The sequence below is a fragment of the Tribolium castaneum genome, chromosome 4 (assembly GCF_031307605.1).
Source record: "Tribolium castaneum strain GA2 chromosome 4, icTriCast1.1, whole genome shotgun sequence".
NCBI classification, from domain to species: domain Eukaryota; kingdom Metazoa; phylum Arthropoda; class Insecta; order Coleoptera; family Tenebrionidae; genus Tribolium; species Tribolium castaneum.
The window spans coordinates 3,064,127-3,084,946 of NC_087397.1; the positions used below are offsets into that span (position 1 = coordinate 3,064,127).

The 20,820-nt window shown below is 36.3% G+C and overlaps 1 protein-coding gene across 1 annotated transcript in view; it reads left to right on the top strand.

Moving 5' to 3' along the window:
- LOC662726 (protein O-mannosyl-transferase TMTC1) overlaps positions 1–20,428 on the top strand; it is a 75,427-nt gene extending 54,999 nt beyond the window's left edge. The window contains exons 3-15 of the mRNA XM_015985364.2: positions 2,416–2,593; positions 6,910–6,983; positions 11,813–11,947; positions 12,398–12,470; positions 14,305–14,408; positions 16,654–16,843; positions 17,507–17,628; positions 17,683–17,847; positions 17,915–18,028; positions 18,081–18,224; positions 18,383–18,724; positions 18,773–18,905; positions 19,192–20,428. Of these exons, the coding sequence (XP_015840850.1) occupies positions 2,416–2,593; positions 6,910–6,983; positions 11,813–11,947; positions 12,398–12,470; positions 14,305–14,408; positions 16,654–16,843; positions 17,507–17,628; positions 17,683–17,847; positions 17,915–18,028; positions 18,081–18,224; positions 18,383–18,724; positions 18,773–18,905; positions 19,192–19,380 (1,963 nt within the window). The 3' untranslated portion in view covers positions 19,381–20,428. The remainder of the gene's footprint in view (positions 1–2,415; positions 2,594–6,909; positions 6,984–11,812; positions 11,948–12,397; positions 12,471–14,304; positions 14,409–16,653; positions 16,844–17,506; positions 17,629–17,682; positions 17,848–17,914; positions 18,029–18,080; positions 18,225–18,382; positions 18,725–18,772; positions 18,906–19,191) is intronic.
- The last annotated feature ends 392 nt before the right edge of the window (positions 20,429–20,820 follow it).

A 20,820-nucleotide genomic window follows, 5' to 3' on the forward strand; every position in this document is an offset into this window, starting at 1 on the left:
AGTCGAATAAACAGTAAAACAAAATAATAAATAAATCAAAAGTTGGAAAAGTTTGGGGAGTGTGACAACGATAAGTCTCTCGCGAAAAACGCCTTGAGCGTTTTAATATTTCAGATATTTAAGATTGTTTGGGTAAAAATCGATAGTGAATGTGTAATGTCCTTTCCCGTCGCCAATTTCGTTTATAAATCAATTTTTTAATCAAGATAAATGTTGGCGAAACAATTTTTCGCCGCCCTTCCCGTTTAAATTAAATATTCGATTTATTGTTCGATTAGTCAGGAGTGTAATTCGGGCGGCAAAAACAACAAATTATCGCATCCATTTAAGCATTTAGCTGAAATTTAATTGTCTTATACAAATAGTTGTGCACAATGTAAAGCTCCTTCGAGAATTCCATTAATTTACAGCAATAAACAAAGATTTTCATTACATAAATTTTGTGTGCCGTTGCAAGAACAAAACAATGCTTAATGACCTCGCCGGCATGGAGATGAAATTACTTCTGGCTCGTTTTAATCCCACACACGCACAATACACGTAAAAGCTCGTATATTTTTTTAACGCGACGTCGAATAAATCAATTTAAGCAGGATCTCGACAGGTGGTACAGAAACCGGCAAAAACGGACGTTATTTTATTATTTCGCCGGTTTCGGATCTCTTAAATTAGGCGCGCTTTGAGCTTTGCATGCTCCAAGATGTGCATACACAGGTAAATGTTTGGCCGATTTAACTCGAATATTACACTAATCCGGACGCTGATATCTTACGTGCCTAAGTTAATGAAGCTATTACTATGCAAAAAGGATGTGCCGTCACTTGAGGTATTGCCGGTAATAATTAGAAAGGTTTAATCGTCGGCTAGGGTCCCAAATGCAACAAACAAATTAATTTAAAAAATTCAATTACCAAATTCAATTTTTATTAGGTTTACTTTAGCAACATTTCTAATACAATAAAATTACCTCGAGCCGGGGCTCGCACCGTGGTTAATTATTTTTAATAAAAATTGGAATTTCTGCAAACAATGTAATAACGGACAATCTTTGTGTACAGTTTGCTCAAGGAGATTAATTATTTCTGGAGAAATATTATCAGATATTTCGTATCTGTTTACCCACGTTATTACGTTTACAATAAAAAATTAATTGTTAATTATCGGTTCCATTTATGAAAACCCAAATGTATAGCAACCTGTTTTGTAAATTATAACTTGAATTACTAGAAGGTTAACGAAAATAAAATTAAGTGCATAATCTGTTCACAATCTTTCGTGTTTGGTATAACTATAATATTTTTTTAAAGTTGAACAAACTGTTCCAATCGTAATTTTCTGTGTTATTAAATGACATGGTGCTTCAAAAAATATTACTTGTAAAAAGATGTTAAAAAATTGGTAAAACCGTAGACCGTACTTTCTTTTCAAAAATTGAAAGGCCCTTCTTGCTGGTATAAATTATTGATTCAAAAGGTCTTATGCATTTTCTGCACAATATCAACAGTAAAAAAAATATTTGATACTTCTCCGTCAGTAAATTTTTAAATTTACAATTTTCTATCTAGTAAAAATTCTCATAGCCGTAAATAAGATCACAGATGTGTTTCAGTAATTGTAATTGTTAATATTACTCTTGAGTTAGGAGTTAAAATATAATTTTTAACACATAGAACAACGCATTTGGAACATAAAAAATTATCCAAGTAAAAATGGTGGATGCGCCGGGTTAAAATTATTTTTGTTTGTTCACAAAAATGAAAACCACCTATTATTTTTAACTTTTTGTTAATTAAAAATACAATTTACGCTATAATTTGCGTCTTGCTTTTGACAGAAAGTTTGTGTAAGCTTTAGAATCGATGAGTAACCAAGAGCGACTGAAGAATCATCTAATGAGACGAGATCACCTGTCACAACCACAAAATTTTTTTTACAGTTACATCTAAAAATGTATGACTTTTCACCTTGGACTAAGCTAAGTATAGCCAAGTTTGCCGTGAACTAGTAATGTCAATAAGCAAATTAACATTTATAGGTAGTAATGTTTTGAATGTGTGAGCAATTTTTAGTCATTATTAGTCGTAATAATTTAAAAGCTTGTAGAGATAGGTATATCGCGAAATAGGTAATCGTCCACTCCATATTGCCGTTAGCAGACCTCTAATTACCAATTCATGTAATTCAAACAGAGTAGCTATTAACAGTGACTTCCTGACCCCTCGTCTCTGCTCTCACAAGATAATAATGCTCATCCTCGCCCATGAACTAACCGCGCAACCAATTCCGATGTACCAATAACTAGTGCTTATTGCCAACTAACCACAACCCACCCCCGATCGATATCCCTAATGAAATTTAATTCGTAAATTCCAATCATCACTCCGCTCAATTGTTAATCCATTTTTGGTGTTTCAGAGCGAACTTTTTGTGCTTCGGTCTGCAGCCAGTGTGGTTTCACGCTACGAACGTCGTCCTGCATGCCACAGCCTGCATATTGTTCACCAGGGTGTGCCTGAACATTGCCGCCTTCAAGCCCCCGTTCGCCACCCTCGCCGGCCTCTTATTCGCCACCCACCCCATCCACACGGAAGCGGTCAGTTTTATTTCTCTATTTCTTAACTTATTGCCTCGTAAATGCCTATCGGTCGTATTGGTTTCTCGGCTTCGCCGCCGAGCGAATGCTGGATTAAAAGTGTCCCGAATGAAATTTTTCGACCGGGAAAATAAGCATTTGTCTTTTTTATAGACGGCTTTTCTAATTCCTAAACGAAAATGGCGATGCGAGACCTTCGACGCCTACGAAATCCGGATACTTTATCCCGCGATTTTTATTTCGAAAATAAAAAAGCGGTAAAACAGGTAAATGTTGCAATTTATTTTCCGATTGCATTCGGAACTGCAAATGTGGATTTTTTTTTCGGCCGTAATGTAAATCAAAGCAAGTAAATTACGAAATAAATTGAATTAAATGTCGCTTTTTATTATTAGCCGACTAGTACAAAAGCAATCACTGAAACCAATCGTAGCGTTTTCGAATCTGATTATCCTTGAACGGTTGAGCTATATATCAAGCAGGATAATGTGGTAGGCTTTATTGTAATCTCGGTATTGATGCTCCACTCAACTCCCTGAATACATTGTACCAACTTCATTGGTCTGATGAACGCCCCTACACAGAATCATGTAAATTGTGTGTTAAATAAAGGGCATTTATAACAGCTGCCTCAAATAATTTACAGATTAGTTGCGTGCACTTCCGAGGTTTTGTTGTAAGGTGCTATTCAGTCGCACACGACCACAATTACCGAAATTTTTCTGCACTCGACAAAACTACATTTAATAACAATTTAACACAAACACCAGAAATACCACAAGTCAGTATTTAAAGCGGTATTGTTTCGACTATCAAAGCTACTCAGGTGGGTCATAAATGATGCAATAGAATCCAAAATGTAGCTACAAAGTCGTTGTAAACATTTCGGCTAATCTTGGAGCAACACACTGTTTGAGCTTTGTGCAATTGCGTGTTTTAGTTCAAGTGTGAAGTCTTTATACTCCGTAGTAAAAAAAGTAAACATGTTTATCGTTGCTTACGAGACAGCACGACTAAAATGATATTTTTCCAAAAGTTTAATTAACTCAAATTGGAATTTCAATTACATAAGCCAACCCACACAACAATAATAACAATTGATTACGACTCAGTGCAAGTACTTGGTTTATAACAAGTGGGTAATTGAACGAGTCTTCCGATTGCAATTTCCGGCAATGTCGGTCGAATGATTGGCGGAATAGTAATTCAATCCGATTAAAAATTAGAGCTTCCTCTCTAATATAAAATGTAATTTCATTTAAAAAAGTCATAGGCCCGAATGACATTGGAGAATTTGGGGCCTAATTTACATCAACTAAATTAAAGTAATATCTTTCAGGCAACTGCCTACTTCAGGGGGTGAATAATTAAATTCAAAAATCGCACGAAACGTCTTAATTAACAGCAGCAACTTGAATTTTTTATCAAACCGTCTCGAGCCTTAATTAAATTGATTGATTAAGTATCGGCGGTTAATTAGTTCGGTTAAGTAAACCCCCGATTAGCGTACAAACGAAACTATGCCACACACAAAAGGAAATTCTCTCTCTAGAATATATTACTTTATAATAAACTTCCAAAGCTATGGGGGCTGTGTTAACAAGGGTCGGATAATCTATTAAGAGAAACAGCATGGAGGCGTTTTACCAAATTTCAATTTCGGCGTAACGAGGTGTTTGCCACGAATTAAAAATAATTTCTTGTGGTGTGGCAAAAAGCACGTGTTTGATTTATTTCCAACATTGTTTGTTTTGATGTGAAACAAGCCCTAAAGGAATTATACAAATGTGGTGAGCGTAAACTCAAAGTTTCGCCTGGTAGATAGGGTATTGAGTTCGGATGGGTTGTTAAACAGACCAGAGAAATCTGTGCTTTCATGTGTTTATTCAAAGGACGGACATATTAATAGAAAATCAACAAACAATTAATCAAATGCAAACAAAATTCATTCAACGAGGAAATGCAAACACTTTAGACAGCTCAGACAAAAGGCATTTTACCAAAACTTCCACTGCAAAATAACTACATTTTAGCGGTGGGTCTCGAGGGGCCTTGAAAAATATACAAATTTACGATGACATCCAATTTGCCTAATCGAACGCCCCCAAGCACTTTATTAGCGCTATATCAGTTTACTCGTTTTTCATGAATTATATTTTAAACCAGAGCAACCAAATTAATTTAAAATATATGTAAATCAAAAATGGTGGATGCGCCGGGTTAATTTTCAATAGAAGCTGTTTTATTTGCTCGTGCTACTTTGGATTGTGTTCGTTCATTAAAACAACAAAATGTCTGATATTTTATACCCAAATCTGAAATTTCTATCCTTTCTCTGCTAATTCGTCTCCCCGTCATGTTCCATATCAAAATTTCGCTCTTATCTTGCATGATACGGCTTTGCAAAAGTGCTTGTAACTTATTTAAGTTGGCAGAAGGGCGAGCAGAGTTCGGTTTGAGCTAACACACAATATACCGGGATATTGCAGTCAGCAGAGCTTTCAATGTTGCGGCTTTATGCGCTATAAATCTAACATGAGTGGCTGTATAGAATGTTGCCTAGAGCAGGGGCAAGATATATCAGTACCTCAACCTCAAAAGGCCGATATCTGAGCCACTTATATGCATACTCAATTCTCAATATGTTACGCACCCAGACACTCATGACTAAATCCTGGGACCGCTCCCCGCGAAACGACGCTCCACTGTGTTTGCACGTATTTCCATTCGAATTTATCGCCGAGACGAGAAATATGGACTTGTTTGTCACATTTCTAATACTTTGTGATTTCTATTTTATAGGTATGACGCCGCTGGCAAAATATTTTCACGAATGCACGTGCCATAAAATGCTCACAATGGATTTTACAAACATCAGGAATTTATCGCGACAGAATACGAAAGAATTAATTTCTTGCCAGCATGCGTCATATGCTCCCCAGCTTTGTAAGCACAACAAAAGCATTCAGTGTTAAATTTTCGAAATAAAAACACCAAATCAAACCGGCTGCTCATTTTGCATTTCTCCCCATGCATTCTCTAATCCGTTTTCAATTAATCAAAGTTGGATAATCACAATATTACTCACATAATTGGTTTATTTTGCAATATTGCATTGTACAAACACAAAATAATTCCAATATTAAATTACGCGTTTTTGTTGTATCAATTTGTAAAACTAATAAAGCATTTAATCTTGTTAGAGCTTAATAACACGTTATCAAAACGTATCACATTATTCTAATTAAATGTGCATGCTTTACGACGTTGGCACAACAAGCACAACATTTATGTCCAAGAGCCGTAAACATCTTTTCACATAAATTAAAAATATATGCTCGTGCCGCTGGATAATTGTACAAACTTATTTAATTATTTTCGGTTTAAATTTCGTTCGGAGCTAATTAAAGTTATTCGCTTAGTTCGCAATGTTGCCCCCGGAACCAAAATAGAAAAGAAATCTCGAGTTAATTTCGCGATAGTAGAAACAGTCGTTTTCATTATGTCGATAGTGTTGTGCTTTGAATTGCTTCCATTTCGTCCCGAGAACGTCTCACAGATGCCTGATAAAGACGTGTAACATCTTGAAATAACGAGATATACGTCAATATTCTTTTCTTCGGAAAAGTACAGCCATAAAAAGATAGTTTTCAGAAAATTTCCTTTTCGAATATCCCCTATATTAACGCGAAGACCTGAAACTGGGAATGACGTAATGTTCGAAAAATAACACAAATAAAAAGCTCTATAAAGAAGATAGGCTTTCTGGTAGCAATTTTATTTTATGGCGTCTGAATGTCCACACACCATCAGCGAATGCCTAAAAGTTGAGTTAATTTGCTGCCGGGAAGCTTGTCGATTTTTATGTTTCTCGACCCGTTTTTAAAATTTAATTAAATGTTTCGAGAAATTTGTTTAAATATACTTTTCAAATTGCACAAGCTGTCAGTTACAGCAATTCTCATGTTTACCCGAAAATGGTATTATAAACCCTGTAATACATAATTTTAGTACAACAAAACCTGTATTTATAATAATTTTCATCAGATCAATGAATTGGGTAATTAATTCTATATGTTTAATTTATGCGTAGCGTTCCACATTATTTGTAAATTGGAAAAATTGTTTGTTGAAAATAAATTGCGTTGGTTTGTATTCGAAATTCTCTGAATTGTCATCTTTGATTGAGTCCTTGTCCGTGCAAGAACGCCGTGAAGAATTGTTCAGAGAGTCTCGATGTCAGAAGTATGCATGAATGTATGTCAGCCCTTTAGAGATTTGTTTCGTTTGAGGCTAAGTGGTTATTGTTGTTGCAGGTGACGGGTATAGTGGGCAGAGCAGACGTTTTGGCTTGCGTCTTCTTCTTAGTATCGCTCCTGGCATATCACGGGTAATAACACTTCACTATATTGCTTACGTGTCTCTCTCTTTCAACAGAAATATCTCGGAAATGTCACACGACAAGAATGTTTATTGCATCCGAAAGAATTTTCCGATTTTGTCAAATGAGAGATTTTGAAAAAAGCTTTCAATTAAACCCGTTTTTAATAAAACAAGGTACTTTCCGATGCTGCTTGCAGCGACTTGCTTTTATTGGATTGCATTATTTAGTATTCATAAAGATTATATCTGGAGTGTGTAGGGGAATATTCACAAGCTGTTGAACAGAGATACAATGAACAATATCTTAGTGAGATACAGCTCGTTGCGAGCTTTTTAGAGCTTTCAATTGCACGAGAACCGTCATGCATGAACACTACAAAACTTGGTTTTTTACTTCTTACTTGTAAAAATAACTACCTGTTTAAAAGCGAAGAACTTTTAAACTTAACCAGCTTTCGTTTTAATTGTCCGTGTTTATCTTTCCACGTAAAACCACCCGAAAAACAATACAGTTTTATTTGCATGAATTTCCCGATGTTGGCAATATCGTAACCCATCAGCGTAGAGCGTGCTACGATGATTAAACCCATTTCCTTAAGGGACTATAAATACCTCAATGGCAAACAGCGCGGCAACAATGTTGAATTTTATTTAAATAATTTAATACAAGTGCTTCAGAGAACGTTCGTGCGAAAGAAATAAAATGTCTAGAAACCCGCTGATGTATTAGTTTTTTACAGCCTCTGAGCCTTACAGAGTATAGCGAGGATTGAAACGACGGAATAGAAAATGTTACACGCGTTTTATGTGGAACACTGGAAATTGCACTTGGGTGTAAGGAATCGTTATTAAAAGTGACTTTAGCGACTAGGCGCGAGATTAAACTGACAAGGCGCTTAATCTTAAGCTACGTGTCACGAACAAAGTGGGAAAAATTGTCGATTAACGGTCGCCAAAGTAAGCAAGAGCCTCAACTGCAGCGGCACACATTTCGCCAAAATTCTTAGTTTTGGCGTATTTACGTAATAAATAAAATACGAGCCAATAATCGTTGCAAATATAAATATGTAAATGCTGGCAATAAAGGTTGTTGGGCGTAGCGCCTGGCTTTAACAATCATCCTAATGACTGTTTTAATTGTTGGGTCCTTGTTTTGTAAAATCCATTACAAAGCCCGAATTTCGCGAGCCAGTAAATTTGAATGATTGCCACCGAAGCTTGGCAAAAATAACATGTCTGATGGTCCTCGTCCGGGCGAGTGAGCTTTTGCAGTTATTTCCAATGAGTTCTCCCGTCAAACAAGCAGCAAAAATCTATGAAACTCCCGGGGGTCCAAAATTAATTAAGCTGTCGATGTATAGGTACTTGCAAACCGTATTTTTCAATTACCAAAGCCGGCAGCTGGCACCAATACTCCGGCAGATAGCAAAGAAGACAACTCGCGCGCTTGGTCAAACACTAAAAAAACTCCGGACCGGCTTTTGTACTACACATTTGCATTTTCAATTTCCCTCCGTCGTGTTAGCGGATGCGTGTCAAAATATGTGAATATAAAGCATAGAGGATGTGAAAATTGCTTTAAGCAGATTCTTTTAGGATCGTATTAAAATTCCGGACGGAGATTTTTAAAATAATTAATTCGCGCACTTAACTCTCGACGAAGAGAGACAGCGTCGCTCTCGACACATAAATTTTTATTTTCACGCGAAACGACTTCTATTGACTTTTATTGTTAGATAAACTTGCGAATTTACGTCGGGGCGAGAAGAGGCTTTTTTCTAATTTTATGCGCGATGACGCGCTTCAACACTAACTAACTCTGATAACGGGTGCTGGGAACCCTGCCAATTTCACACTTAACATTTATTATTACGCTTTTTCACGTTCGCTCAATCTGTCCGTCTTCGAGAATTAAATCGCAAAAACGGTTTTGAGCAAACGGCTAAGTTCTTTCCGCGATTGTTCGTCGTTCCGCATCATGTAGAAGCTGAGATGCAAACATGGAGCAGTTTATGTAATATTCAAGGACGGTGGGTGTTCATATTCATTTTGTTGAGTTTATCCGAGCGATTTCCCAGGTGTTCTAGAAGAAAATATCTTACTGGCAAATATAAATAATGTGAACCTTGGGATTGGAAAACTCCGCTCTGTTGTTTTGAATATTTCATTACGTTTCGATTGCAGTACGCAGAAATCTTGCAAATTGCTGCATTTGTCTAAAGTTATAATTTTGGAGCCCCCGCGCAAAATTTCAAGGGGTGTGTTATTATGTGTATTCGGCGATAAAATTTTTATGGTGCCAGTAAATTTGTTATGTAGAAGTAAACTCTATACTCAATATTTTATTCATTTGGGTGGAATTTGACATATGGATTCGTAACAATGGAAAATGAAATATTTTATGATTCCCCATGATATGCTTTATGCGGTTGCAATCCTTTATGATGTCAAAAGCGACATGGTCGAAACGTAAGTCATAATATTTTTTTATTGTGCGGGGTCAAAGGCCATGAATAAAATATAGAGGAGTTTCTAAGCGACTCCTAATGCTTCCGCTGTCCACAAACAGCGCAGATAATAACACAACTGTCAATTCCATTTGTGCTATCCGTTGCAAATTCGTCTCTTTGTGCACCGGAAACGTGAAATATTAAGTTTCTTGCCAAAAAATTAATCGGTTCTGAACCGAATTCGCTCCTAATTTATACTTCTGGGTCAGCGACAATAAAAACATCGACGAAAAATAAAAGAAAAACCATACACAGCGGAGTTACCGCCCATATAAAATACCGATAAGTCAAGAATGAGGAATGATAGAGAGGCACGTGAAGAATGGCCGGGTTCTTTAACTTTTTACGTGAAATTGATGGATTACGTGTCATTGGGGTAGGAGCTTTAGCCTGTAATACGAAGGGTGTGAATTGCTAACAAGACTCGAGTACGAACTGTTCTCAACCAACATGGAAGATTATTAGCATTCCCCTGATAAGGAACGCCGAGGCACGTCGATGGAAGCTTTAGCAAACGAGTACAGAAAATCACAAAACCAAAACAAAATTTTTGATACCCGAACTTGCTAAAAGAAATTTCTGGTCAGATACAACGTAATACGACGTAATAATATAATAAAAGTTCGCCAGAGTTCTGCAATTTAAAAAGAATGTCAAGCACAAAAACTGGGACAGTCTGGCTTGCTTTAAAGGACGAAACTTTGGCCGACGAAACTTCGACAGGGTTTTGCCACTAAAAAATTTACAAACTCTTGCGGTAAAATCACTTATTTGCGAAATGATTTATTTAGGATTTGCAAGTAAAATTTCCAATAATTCTTGCTCGGGAAAATATTTTCCGACCACCGATAGAAAAATATTTGTTTAATTTAAAAATGGTGGATGCGCCTGCTAGCATCAAAGCTTTGATCTTTTCCGGATAAAAAATACAAAAACCGGAATCCGACAAATATTAAATTACTCAAACCTACTCTAAAAAATGCATGATTAGGCAAATTTTTCCCAAATTTCTCTATTTAGGAGAGTAACCATTCCTCAAGGGAATGTGATTTTCCTTTTTGTCGAAGCTATCTCGTCTGTATTCAACAAGGTTATTTTGTAGGCGTTCAAGACATTGAATAGTAAGACCGCTGTCAAGTCGTCTTGTGAACGGATTGAGCAGGATTGAATTTTCTTTGGTTAGTGTTTACAAATTCGCTGCTGCTACCGCAAAATAAAATTTCAACATTGTTTATTTCCGCGATAAATTATTTTAATACAACGTTCACGCCACAAATTACATTCACAAAACCAATGTGTGGTTTTGGTAATTTGTATCTTCATTTATTTGCTTAATAAATAACGAATTTGAGTTACTGTGGCAAATGGTAATTGCGATGAGCATTTCGATAAAACATGAACGCTAGAGTGAGTCCAACTTTACAAAAAAAATCCCAAAACCTTTTCCAAGATTATCTAGAAACGGGGTCCTGATACGAAACTGTACCCTAAATTTAAAATAAGTGAAAATTACCGTAAAACTGCCTAGAGCTCTAAAAATTACAAAATCCAAATAATTTTTTAGAAAGTGAAACAGTTTTCCAATCAATTTTCCCGGTTATGCTTAGCTCCAAATTTAGGACGGCCATTCGGTGCTACTTACTGCTCAATAATGTTTAATGAATCATAACTGTGGATTTTATGGATCTTAAAAAATTAAAATTTGCTTTGATTTTATAACATTTGGGACAAAAAATGTTTAGAATCTAGAACATCTCTCTAAAAATTTAATTAAAACGGATTATATACAAAATCTGTACTTTCAAAAAGAATTTTAATTTGAACGTTTCGGGTTTGTACCTTTACCTGATCAGTGAGCTAAAAAGTTCTAGTTTTAGAATAAACAGAAAAACCGTTACGAAGTAATTTAAACTTGATAAACCTTTATTATAATAAGCCAGTCAGCGTAATTTGAAACAAGAATTACTTGTTTGGAAAATTCCGAATAATGGCTCTTATGGCTCAAAGGGCACATATTGAACTTAGTTAGTTCTATGTTCTAGCTATTGTAGACAATATTCAAAGTAAATAGATTTGATGCACTACTAAGTCACGTCGCAACTTTTAAAGTTCTACATCAAAGCTGCAAGTTATTGAATATGTAAGTTTTGAAGAATGCAGATCCTCAGATCTCATGTCTGGCTAGTTTTAAGCTAGAAACTCGTAGATAATCATTCTCTTGCCTCCACTTTATGCGAAAAGAATTTTAATAAAAGTTGTGCGCAACTTTTAATTGGCACTATAGAAGTTGTTTAACAAATTGTTAAGAGCAGGAGCTATGTTGCAGGCATGATGGCAAGTGTCATATCTGGATCAGCGTCGCTTTGGGAGGCCTCAGTATGTTGGCGAAAGAGACCGGCGTTTCGGTCTTTTTGCTCAATTTGGCGTACGACTTTTACCGCCATTGGCCTGCCGTTAAAAAGTAAGTATGCATGACGTCCTCGATCGATTCTCGCGGCCGTTTTTTCGTTCAAAGCGTAATTGGTTTTGGTCACATTGTAAAACGGACGGTAATTAAAATTACGCTGAAATTCTAGTCCGGCCTTCGTTTCATCGAAAATACAATTGGCGTTGTTTTCAACTCTTGTGTTGAAAATTAGTTGATTTCAAAATTAATTATAATTTGCATAATGTACACAATAAACGTCACTTATCAACGCTGAGTGACAACGTTAAATTGAATTTTATCAACAGGCAGGTATGGAAGTGAATTAGCTACATTCATTCCAAGCCGCGAAAGGACGAAATATCCTTTGAAATTTAAATATTAAGCCACGTTCCGGTTACATCCATTTTTCATGGAGCGGTATTGTGAACGCTAATAAAATCCTAGAATTCCACTTTTAATTAATTTTCTTCACATTGTTTCTAGAACAATAGTCGAAGTGAGATGGAATCAGGAAACCCAGCAATTTGCTAATAGAGCTGCGAAGGTCCTTACATCGGTAAGTGCAATTAACTTTATAAAATCAATATTTAAAACATTAATTAACAACTTAGGAGGAAGTTTCGTTCAACTCGAAAACTCCAAGGATTAAATGAGCCCGAAAATCTATGTCCGGAGTTTTTTCCAGATGATCTCTTTCATGAATTTTTAACTAATTTCCTAATCAAACTAATCGGGAAAAAATTCCTGTTTATCCAGGCTCCTAATTACGACGAGATTCCCAAATTACGCAAATAAAACATTTCGTGAGACGCTAATTACAGCAATTCAAATCGATCTATTGCATTTTTAATCAAATCCGGTTATCACCTATTAAAACTTCATCAATCACCGCCGTTTGTTATTGTCAGTGTAATCAATCACCGCAGTTAACCTCATAGTTAAGGATAACGATAATTACCAGTTAATGACAGTCACGATCAAATAATTTATAACGGAAACTGCGCCGCATGTTCTCCACCCCAGCACAAGTTTTATTTTTTATTGGCTTATAGTCAGCACCGGAAGAAAATTTTTTGGGGTAACTTCAAAGGAACGGGAAAAATAAACAAAAAATCATGTCGAGGAAAGCGACGAGCAATTTCATCGATTCGTTAACACCGAATTAAAAATAACCATTCAGATGGGTTGTGAAAACCGTTTTACTGTCCAATAAACCGGAATGTATATTTTAACAGTTACCGAATTGGAACGGTAACTACAATAGACGAAAATTTCGTATAAACCTGAAGATAAATTAATTTACCTCACGTTATGCATTGATAGAGTCGGTAAATGGCCACAAAGCGCTGTCTTTCATTAAAATATTGATTAAGTTTCGAGCAATGCTCGCCAGCATTGTTGCGTCATTTCGGCCATTTATTTAATTAATTTGAATAATTACAGCAAATTTAATTTGTGTGTGGTACAACGGCATTATACGGAACAATAAATTCGCCGCAATCACTCACCCGGCGTGAAAAAGATTCGCTGCCAGTGAACGAAGACATCTGAATCATTACCACTCATTTAAAAAATTATACTCCTTTAACAAATTTTCGGATTCGAAATTGATCCTGCTTTATGGACCGGATAAGATAACGGGGCGATACATAAATTAAAGCTCGCGAATAGTTCGAAATATTTTTTAATGCGACTTATCGAAACTTTTCATGGAAATTTATGCAAATTAAAATGGACCTAAAACAAATTCGTTTCATCAAACTCGCAACTCACAAATACAATTTTTTGTTCGCCATATATTTGCATAATTCGGCGAGCACTCGTTTCGAAATTTTGCTTTTCGCGGCTAATTTTAAAAATGTGAGTGTAATGCATTTTTTGCTATGGCGCTCGAAAACTCCCATTCATTTTATAATTCAGCGAGAGAATACTCGACGCATTTATTACATTTCTGGAAATTAAATGAACCATTAAATACGAAAATATATTACGTTTAATATTGTTTTATGGTGCGTCTGTGCTGTAATAGCTTTTACAGCGCGTTTCTATACCTTGTGTAAAGTTTTATTTTATTTACCACAATTTAATAAAAGTTAAAATGACTCGTTTCACAAGGGCTATGAAAATGTTTAAGACCTGTTTTACCCTCCTTTGATTTTATTATTTTTGCCATATTTGCGCTTTTTTAATATATTGAAAAAGTTCAAAATACGATTTTTTGATGTTTTGAAAAAATCACCGAGTAGTAAAAGTAAGAGTGTCTTAAAGAAAATTTAAGTCAAGTCGCAGCTGCTCGCAACTATAAAAGAGTACATTTGTTCTTATTCGGTGTATTTTTATTAAGTTTTCTCGCAAAGATATGTGTATAAAATAAAGGTTTCTTATTACAGCTTGGTATATTACTTGCCATCAGACTGGCTCTTTTACAAGGATCCTTACCCAAGTTTTCGCAACAGGATAATCCCACAGCTTTCCATCCGTCTCTCTATGTGAGGTAAGATAATAGGAAATTATTTCCTTTTCCGTGTTCCTATTTTCCATATTTTCGTGTGTATTGATCAAACACGAAAACATTTAATTCCAATTTTTCCCGCTCCTAATTTAGCCGAAATTAAATATTTAACCAGGCAAATGAAAATCGACTGTCCGTTAGATTAAAACCGAACTAAAACAGAAATACGCCGAATATATTATCGCAAACACACGTAGATATTGAATTAGTCCCCGGTGGCAATTACGGTTCCATGGTTTATAAGTCGAACTTTTGCAATTACGGAATTCCGAAAGTTCGAATCGAAAATAATACGAAATACGGACTTTATGAAAAGTTTGTCAACGATAAAGTTTCGTTTCGACCAGTTGTCGATAGTCGCAAAGTCGTAACATCACGGAAATTCAATGCGGGGTGCTGCTGATAACAGGGGTTGAATTTATGCCACCTTGGCTCAGCTGATTTATAGCAATTCAAAAATGCAAAATAGAAAATTATTAAAAAATGTTTACTTTGTGAAAAGCATAATTGAGTCTGGGATGAAATATTCGGCCGCGCTCTGTATGAGAATATATTTGTTTGGGGCCAGTATATCGCGGTTGTAAATTGTTTTCCTGTGCGAAATATTTATATTTTTGTTTTATTGGTGTCTCCAGAGTCGCATTTTGCTATGCGAGGTTATCAGTGGAGTGAACGTTTTGTTATTGCAAGGATTTCAGCACACGGTACGATACGCCAAAGTAGAGACAAATATTATTACAGAAAGTTCTTCGACATTGTACGGAAACTAAATAAATATTTTAATAGAGAATTGTTGTTTATCTTGATATGGTGTTTAATTAAATCATAACATTTACAATCTTTGTAATGCGCGTTCTGTTTATTTTTCCTGCTTTGTCCATAAATTGCTTTCGTATTTTTAAGGTTGTGGATTTATGTATTTCTGCAACGTCTCGGAAAAATTCGTTCGCATAAAAGCAAATAAAATCTAAATAATGAAATTTTGATTTAACAATGCTAGTAAATTTCAGCAGTTATATAAAAAGCAAGAAGTAGTTAAACAAGAAATATAGCTTTCTTCACCCGAACTACACCCAAGGGAATGAAATCTTACGTCAGGTTTCAGGGCTTCGAAGCTGCTAACTCACAATCCGATTACGTATGAGGTTAATGGTTTTAACGAGACATAATAGCACTGTATTAATGCGGCAACATATAACATATTATAGTTTGATACTAAAGCTTCAAGACATAACTAATAACACCGCAAGATGATTACTTTGTACAGCCATGTTGCCGGGCGGATGAAATAAATTGTTTCATCAAAGGATACATATTTTACACTCGCCTCGGCTTTAACTAAATATTTTAAAATGCAAAACTGAAGCATGCTTGACCCCACATCAACTCAAAGAAAGGTTTAAACGACTTTCAACCAAATCTAATAAACTTCACCCCTTCAAATTTCCCTAAACGAATTACCACGGCCAATTTTACGACTTTTCTTTGCTAATGTTCCTAACATGTAATTGTTCTCCCAAAACTCATTTAAATTTACAACGCCACGTCAATGCATTTCACCGAAACTGCATTTAAATAAATTGGCCAATAAATCTCTATTACAAATAATACACTATACCAATTTTAATACATAACAAAAGCCAAAGCTTTTTATTTTTTTATCAAAAATTTCGTGAACTTTGGAGATAAATCCAGGACATATTTCAACTTAAACGTTATGGGGCTGAAATTAAATTTAAAACTTTTCGTTCACATTAAATCACGTCTTGCAATTTAAAATTATTTAAAGGATTTAGCCCCGTAATCACCTAGTCCGTGAAACTTTAACCGCTTGTAAAAGTGTGTGAAATTCCGTAAAAAACCTCCAACCGCCGTTAAAAGTGTCCAAGCACCTGAAACCTTTCAACCCCAGCGAAAGTGATACGCGCTTTAGGCCCGAAAATCCAAAAACCATTAGAATACATTAAAATCGCACAAAAGCTCCGATTCCTTTTAACTGCAATTACACCGTTCCGGGCTTTCACTCATGTTAGAAACCTGCTGGAGCCCAAATATTTGAGTTGCTTTTTCTCGTGTAATCATAACCTCTGCAGGATTACGCGGGATAATTCCCTGCAAAGCGGTTTTAGCATGCCAAAGGCATGGCAAAGATCTAAGGAGTAAACACATGCCAGTATGTTTGCAAAGTTCCGGCCTCCACAATTCATAATCCTGAATATCTTCACAGAGTGTTAACTTTCTGCTACTTGGCGGCGTTCAACTGGTGGCTCCTGCTGTGTCCTGCGACGCTGTCGCATGATTGGCAGATGGGGTCGATACCCCTAGTAACGTCACTCTCAGATTCGAGGAATCTGATGACGTGCTTCTTCTTCGGAGTGGCGGCACTGCTTGTAATAAGAAGTCTCTGCGACTTTGAGGTGAGTTAAACCCACACTGCAAGTTCCGTGTGGGCTTTATCCCTTTGTTCCTGTTGTTAAACAGAATTCGATTGTTTCTGTGTACATATACGAGAACTTGGCACCGAATTAACCTTCTCGAAACTGCTCAGAGTTGATGCACCTTGGCTCAGGCAATTGCCATTAGCAGACGTTTTAAATTCGGAGATCTGACACCGACATATCTTTTAACCGGATTGACTGTCACAGACACTTATCGCTTCCAACACGAGCAAACAATTTAATTTCCAGACTGAATACAGTCAATACTTCCTCCGGCTTGGCACACAAAAACTACACAAGGATTCTAAAAGCTCGCGTTGCCCTCGAAAATGTTGGTAGTAAAGTATTGACCGCGTATCTCATATCAGTTTAATGTAACGGAAATATTTACATTTACATAACGTATGCTAGTATTAAGTATACAGCGCTACATTCCAGGAAATAAAAATAATGCTATAAAATGCTAAAAGCATTTTTCCTTATACTTGTATCTCTTCCCAACCGCTTCTTCAGAAAAAGGCAAATAATATCATAATGTTGCTCTAATATTTGCTCTCCAAGATTCGTTACTTCCGCATTAACATAAAACACATTTATCAAACTTTTGTCGTAAAACCCCCAAATAAATTATTTTTCCCTCAGAATCAGAAGCATATTCCGGTGGTGCTTGGCCTCATGTTGCTCATTTTGCCGTTCTTGCCGGCAGCTAATCTGGTTGTTACTGTAGGATTTGTAGTGGCTGAGAGAGTCTTGTATATTCCTAGGTAAGAATATAACAAACTTGCGCTCTTTTTCTCCAATTTCGCCTAAAATTGCAGCTTAGGTTGTACCCTCCTTGTAGTATATGGAATCCAAGTCTTGTGGACTTCTTATTCTAAACATCGCCAGACGATAGTTTGCTGCGTGATGCTGCTATTGACCACAAATTGTTTACGCACGGTCGTGCGTAATCGCGACTGGCGGTCCCGCGAATCCCTCCTGAGGTAACTTACAATAATCGGGAAAAGTTAATCGAAAATTCCAAATCCCTTGAAATGTAAACTTTTCCAGGGCCGGGCTAATGACATTACCGCACAACGCCAAGATGCATTACAACTACGCGAATTTTCTGCGGGATTCGGCGAGACCTGAATTAGCAAAGTCCCATTACCACCGGGCTTTGAAGTGAGTATTTGCTTTATTTGAAGTGGATTAATGCAGTCGCGATCGATTCCAGGCTGTGGCCCACTTATGCAAGCGCCCACAACAATTTGGGCACTTTGCTGGGCAACGAGCAGGAAGCTGAGCAGCACTTCTTGGCGGCCATCCGCTACTCGGCCGACCACGTCAATGCGCACTACAATCTGGGACAGCTCTATAGGTAATTCGTCTCTAATTGATACGAAATTATTCATTTGACCGGATTTGGCTCTGGCATGCGAGACTAAACAGGACAACGGTCTCGGTTGCGGCAAACATGCTTTCAGACACACAACATGTTATTTACCGCAAAATTATCACCGAAACAACGTTTTTCAGGAAATTGAATCGCACGGCTGAATCCGAGCACATGCTGAAGAGGTGCATCAGCCTCGAGCCCCGCTTCACGCCGGCCTACATCGAACTAGCAAGACTCAGAGGACCAAACGACCGAAGCGTCAACAATCTACTCAAAAAAGTGGCTTTGCTCAACCCCCGAGACCCCTACTACAGCACCATTTACGGCCACTGGCTGCTGGGAAAAGGCGACAATCTTCAGGCCCTCCAACTGTACTGGAGGGCCCTCTCCGTGTGCACCTCCTACCAGGAGGCGATGTTCGGAGCCTCGAAAATTTTGCGTAAATTCGGTCAAAGTTCACGCCTCTTTCAACTGATCACACGGTCGGAAAAATCAATACGTAAATTTCGTTTCTGATGTCTTTTTTATAGATGGCAGTCAATTTTGCGGATACGGAGAGGCGAGCCCCCCATAAGCCCACACGTCTATTTACACGGATGGCAACTTAAAAGCGAATTGAGCCATAAAGCCAGGGCCTACGACAATTGTAGCACGTTGTTACTTGTAAGTAGTCTCCGGACTAATACATTCCTGAGTATTGCTCGCCGAATGGATCATAAAAGCGCCCCGAATTGTTCTTGATTATTGACTCAATTCCGTTTTAATAAATTTCAAACCCACTTGAATATTTTATCAAACTTTCAACAAAGACACTCTTTGTTTCCCAACTTGGTAAAACTGTTCCCTATTGTGACCAGTCCAACCTTTGAACAAACTTCTAGGACTTGAACTAACAATAACGTTAAATAACCCAAGACTGCACTATTGTAACAGAAAGTTATTTTTCTAGGGTAGTCGTTGCGTACAAAGTTCAAATAAAATGAAAAAAATCGCTCCTAGTGAAGAACTCGGAAATAAATGGACGAGGCAGACAAGCAACAAGACGAAGTATCACACGATGAAGCAGTGCAAAGTGCAACAAAAACTGCATAAACAGAAACCTTCCACGCCGCTGATGGTTCACCATTTCCTGGATTAAATAAAGTGCTTTTTCAAAATGTTGTTTTCATATTATTGTGTTTTGTGATTTTTTGCTCTAACTTGTAACAATAATAGACATTAAAAAGTACAAAATTTCACTCTTTCGATAAACAAAAATCTAAAATGACTGCTTTGGTAAATATGGTGATTATGACTGATTTGTAACAAATTATTATATATTATAATTTGTTTTTACCTAGTATATAATAAAGTTTTTTATTCCCAAAAATGCCAAACTACCTATTCGTGATACGTAATAGAAATCTTTGCAGTTTTGTAATTTGTTAGGTATTTATTTGTGTTTGTTATTTGATTTGTTCATGATGTGAAGGGTATTAAATAACATTCTAATATTAATATTAGTGAGATTAACCGAGAGAGGAATTGATATTAATATAAATCGCAAAAATTGAACCATTTATTGTTATAAACTAGGTAGGGACGCCCACATGGTAATAATTTGAATGACTGCTTGATTTCCTAGCTTAGTTACTCACTCCTTTAGCAGTATTACCGAAACGTTTCTTGAATGACTGAATTTGATAAAACAAAGATATTTTTAATAAAATAATTTTGTAAAGTTCTTAAAAATGGTATGAACGAACCAAGACCGGTTTACAGTGTAAATAAATATTGCACGAAATGTAAATAAAATTAACAGTATTACAAAACTCTAGGTCTAAGTAGCTTAGCAAATTCACTTTTAAAGCATTTTATAAAACATTGTTGAAGATTAAGGTTCCATATACACATTTTTTTATGATAATAAAATGAATGTGATCGAGTAAAAACGTTGTTCTCTCCGTATATATAGCTTGATATTTGTGAAATTTTTCCGCTAGTAAAATTATGGCTAAAATTATGTTCGAGAGATTTGTTTTTAGATGGGGCCATTTCATGAACTCTGTATACTGAATATTCATCAGGCGAAACTATTTCTCAAAGTGAAATTAACGCAAACATACATATTTATAAGGTTGTTGTGTCTACAAATTGTAAAATACTTGTATAGTTTTTTGATAATCAATAAAATTATTTATTAACAATGTTGGCTTTCTATCAACGGCGGCACAGTCCCATAAATAATAAATTAAGAAAATACCATCACATTCAAAAAAATTATTCAAATATTGATTCTACTCAGTCGGTAAAGCAGAACGCGTTTAGTTAACGTGTATTGTTGGCGGTCTATGTTAAACTCTGTTTTATTTCATGTAGGGGAGACCAGAGAAAAGCAACATTCCACAGTCATTCAGTTCGAGAAAGATCTATACTATTATTCCTCCTTATTGCATTTTTTCTTACTCATTTTGCCATACTTCTCGGATTAAGAGCGTGGTTTCAATTCAAAAAAAGACAAACCGTCTTGAAGTGTTTATATTAATCAATAAAAATAAGTTACATTAATTAAAACAAAAACAAACGTCTAAAGTTTCTC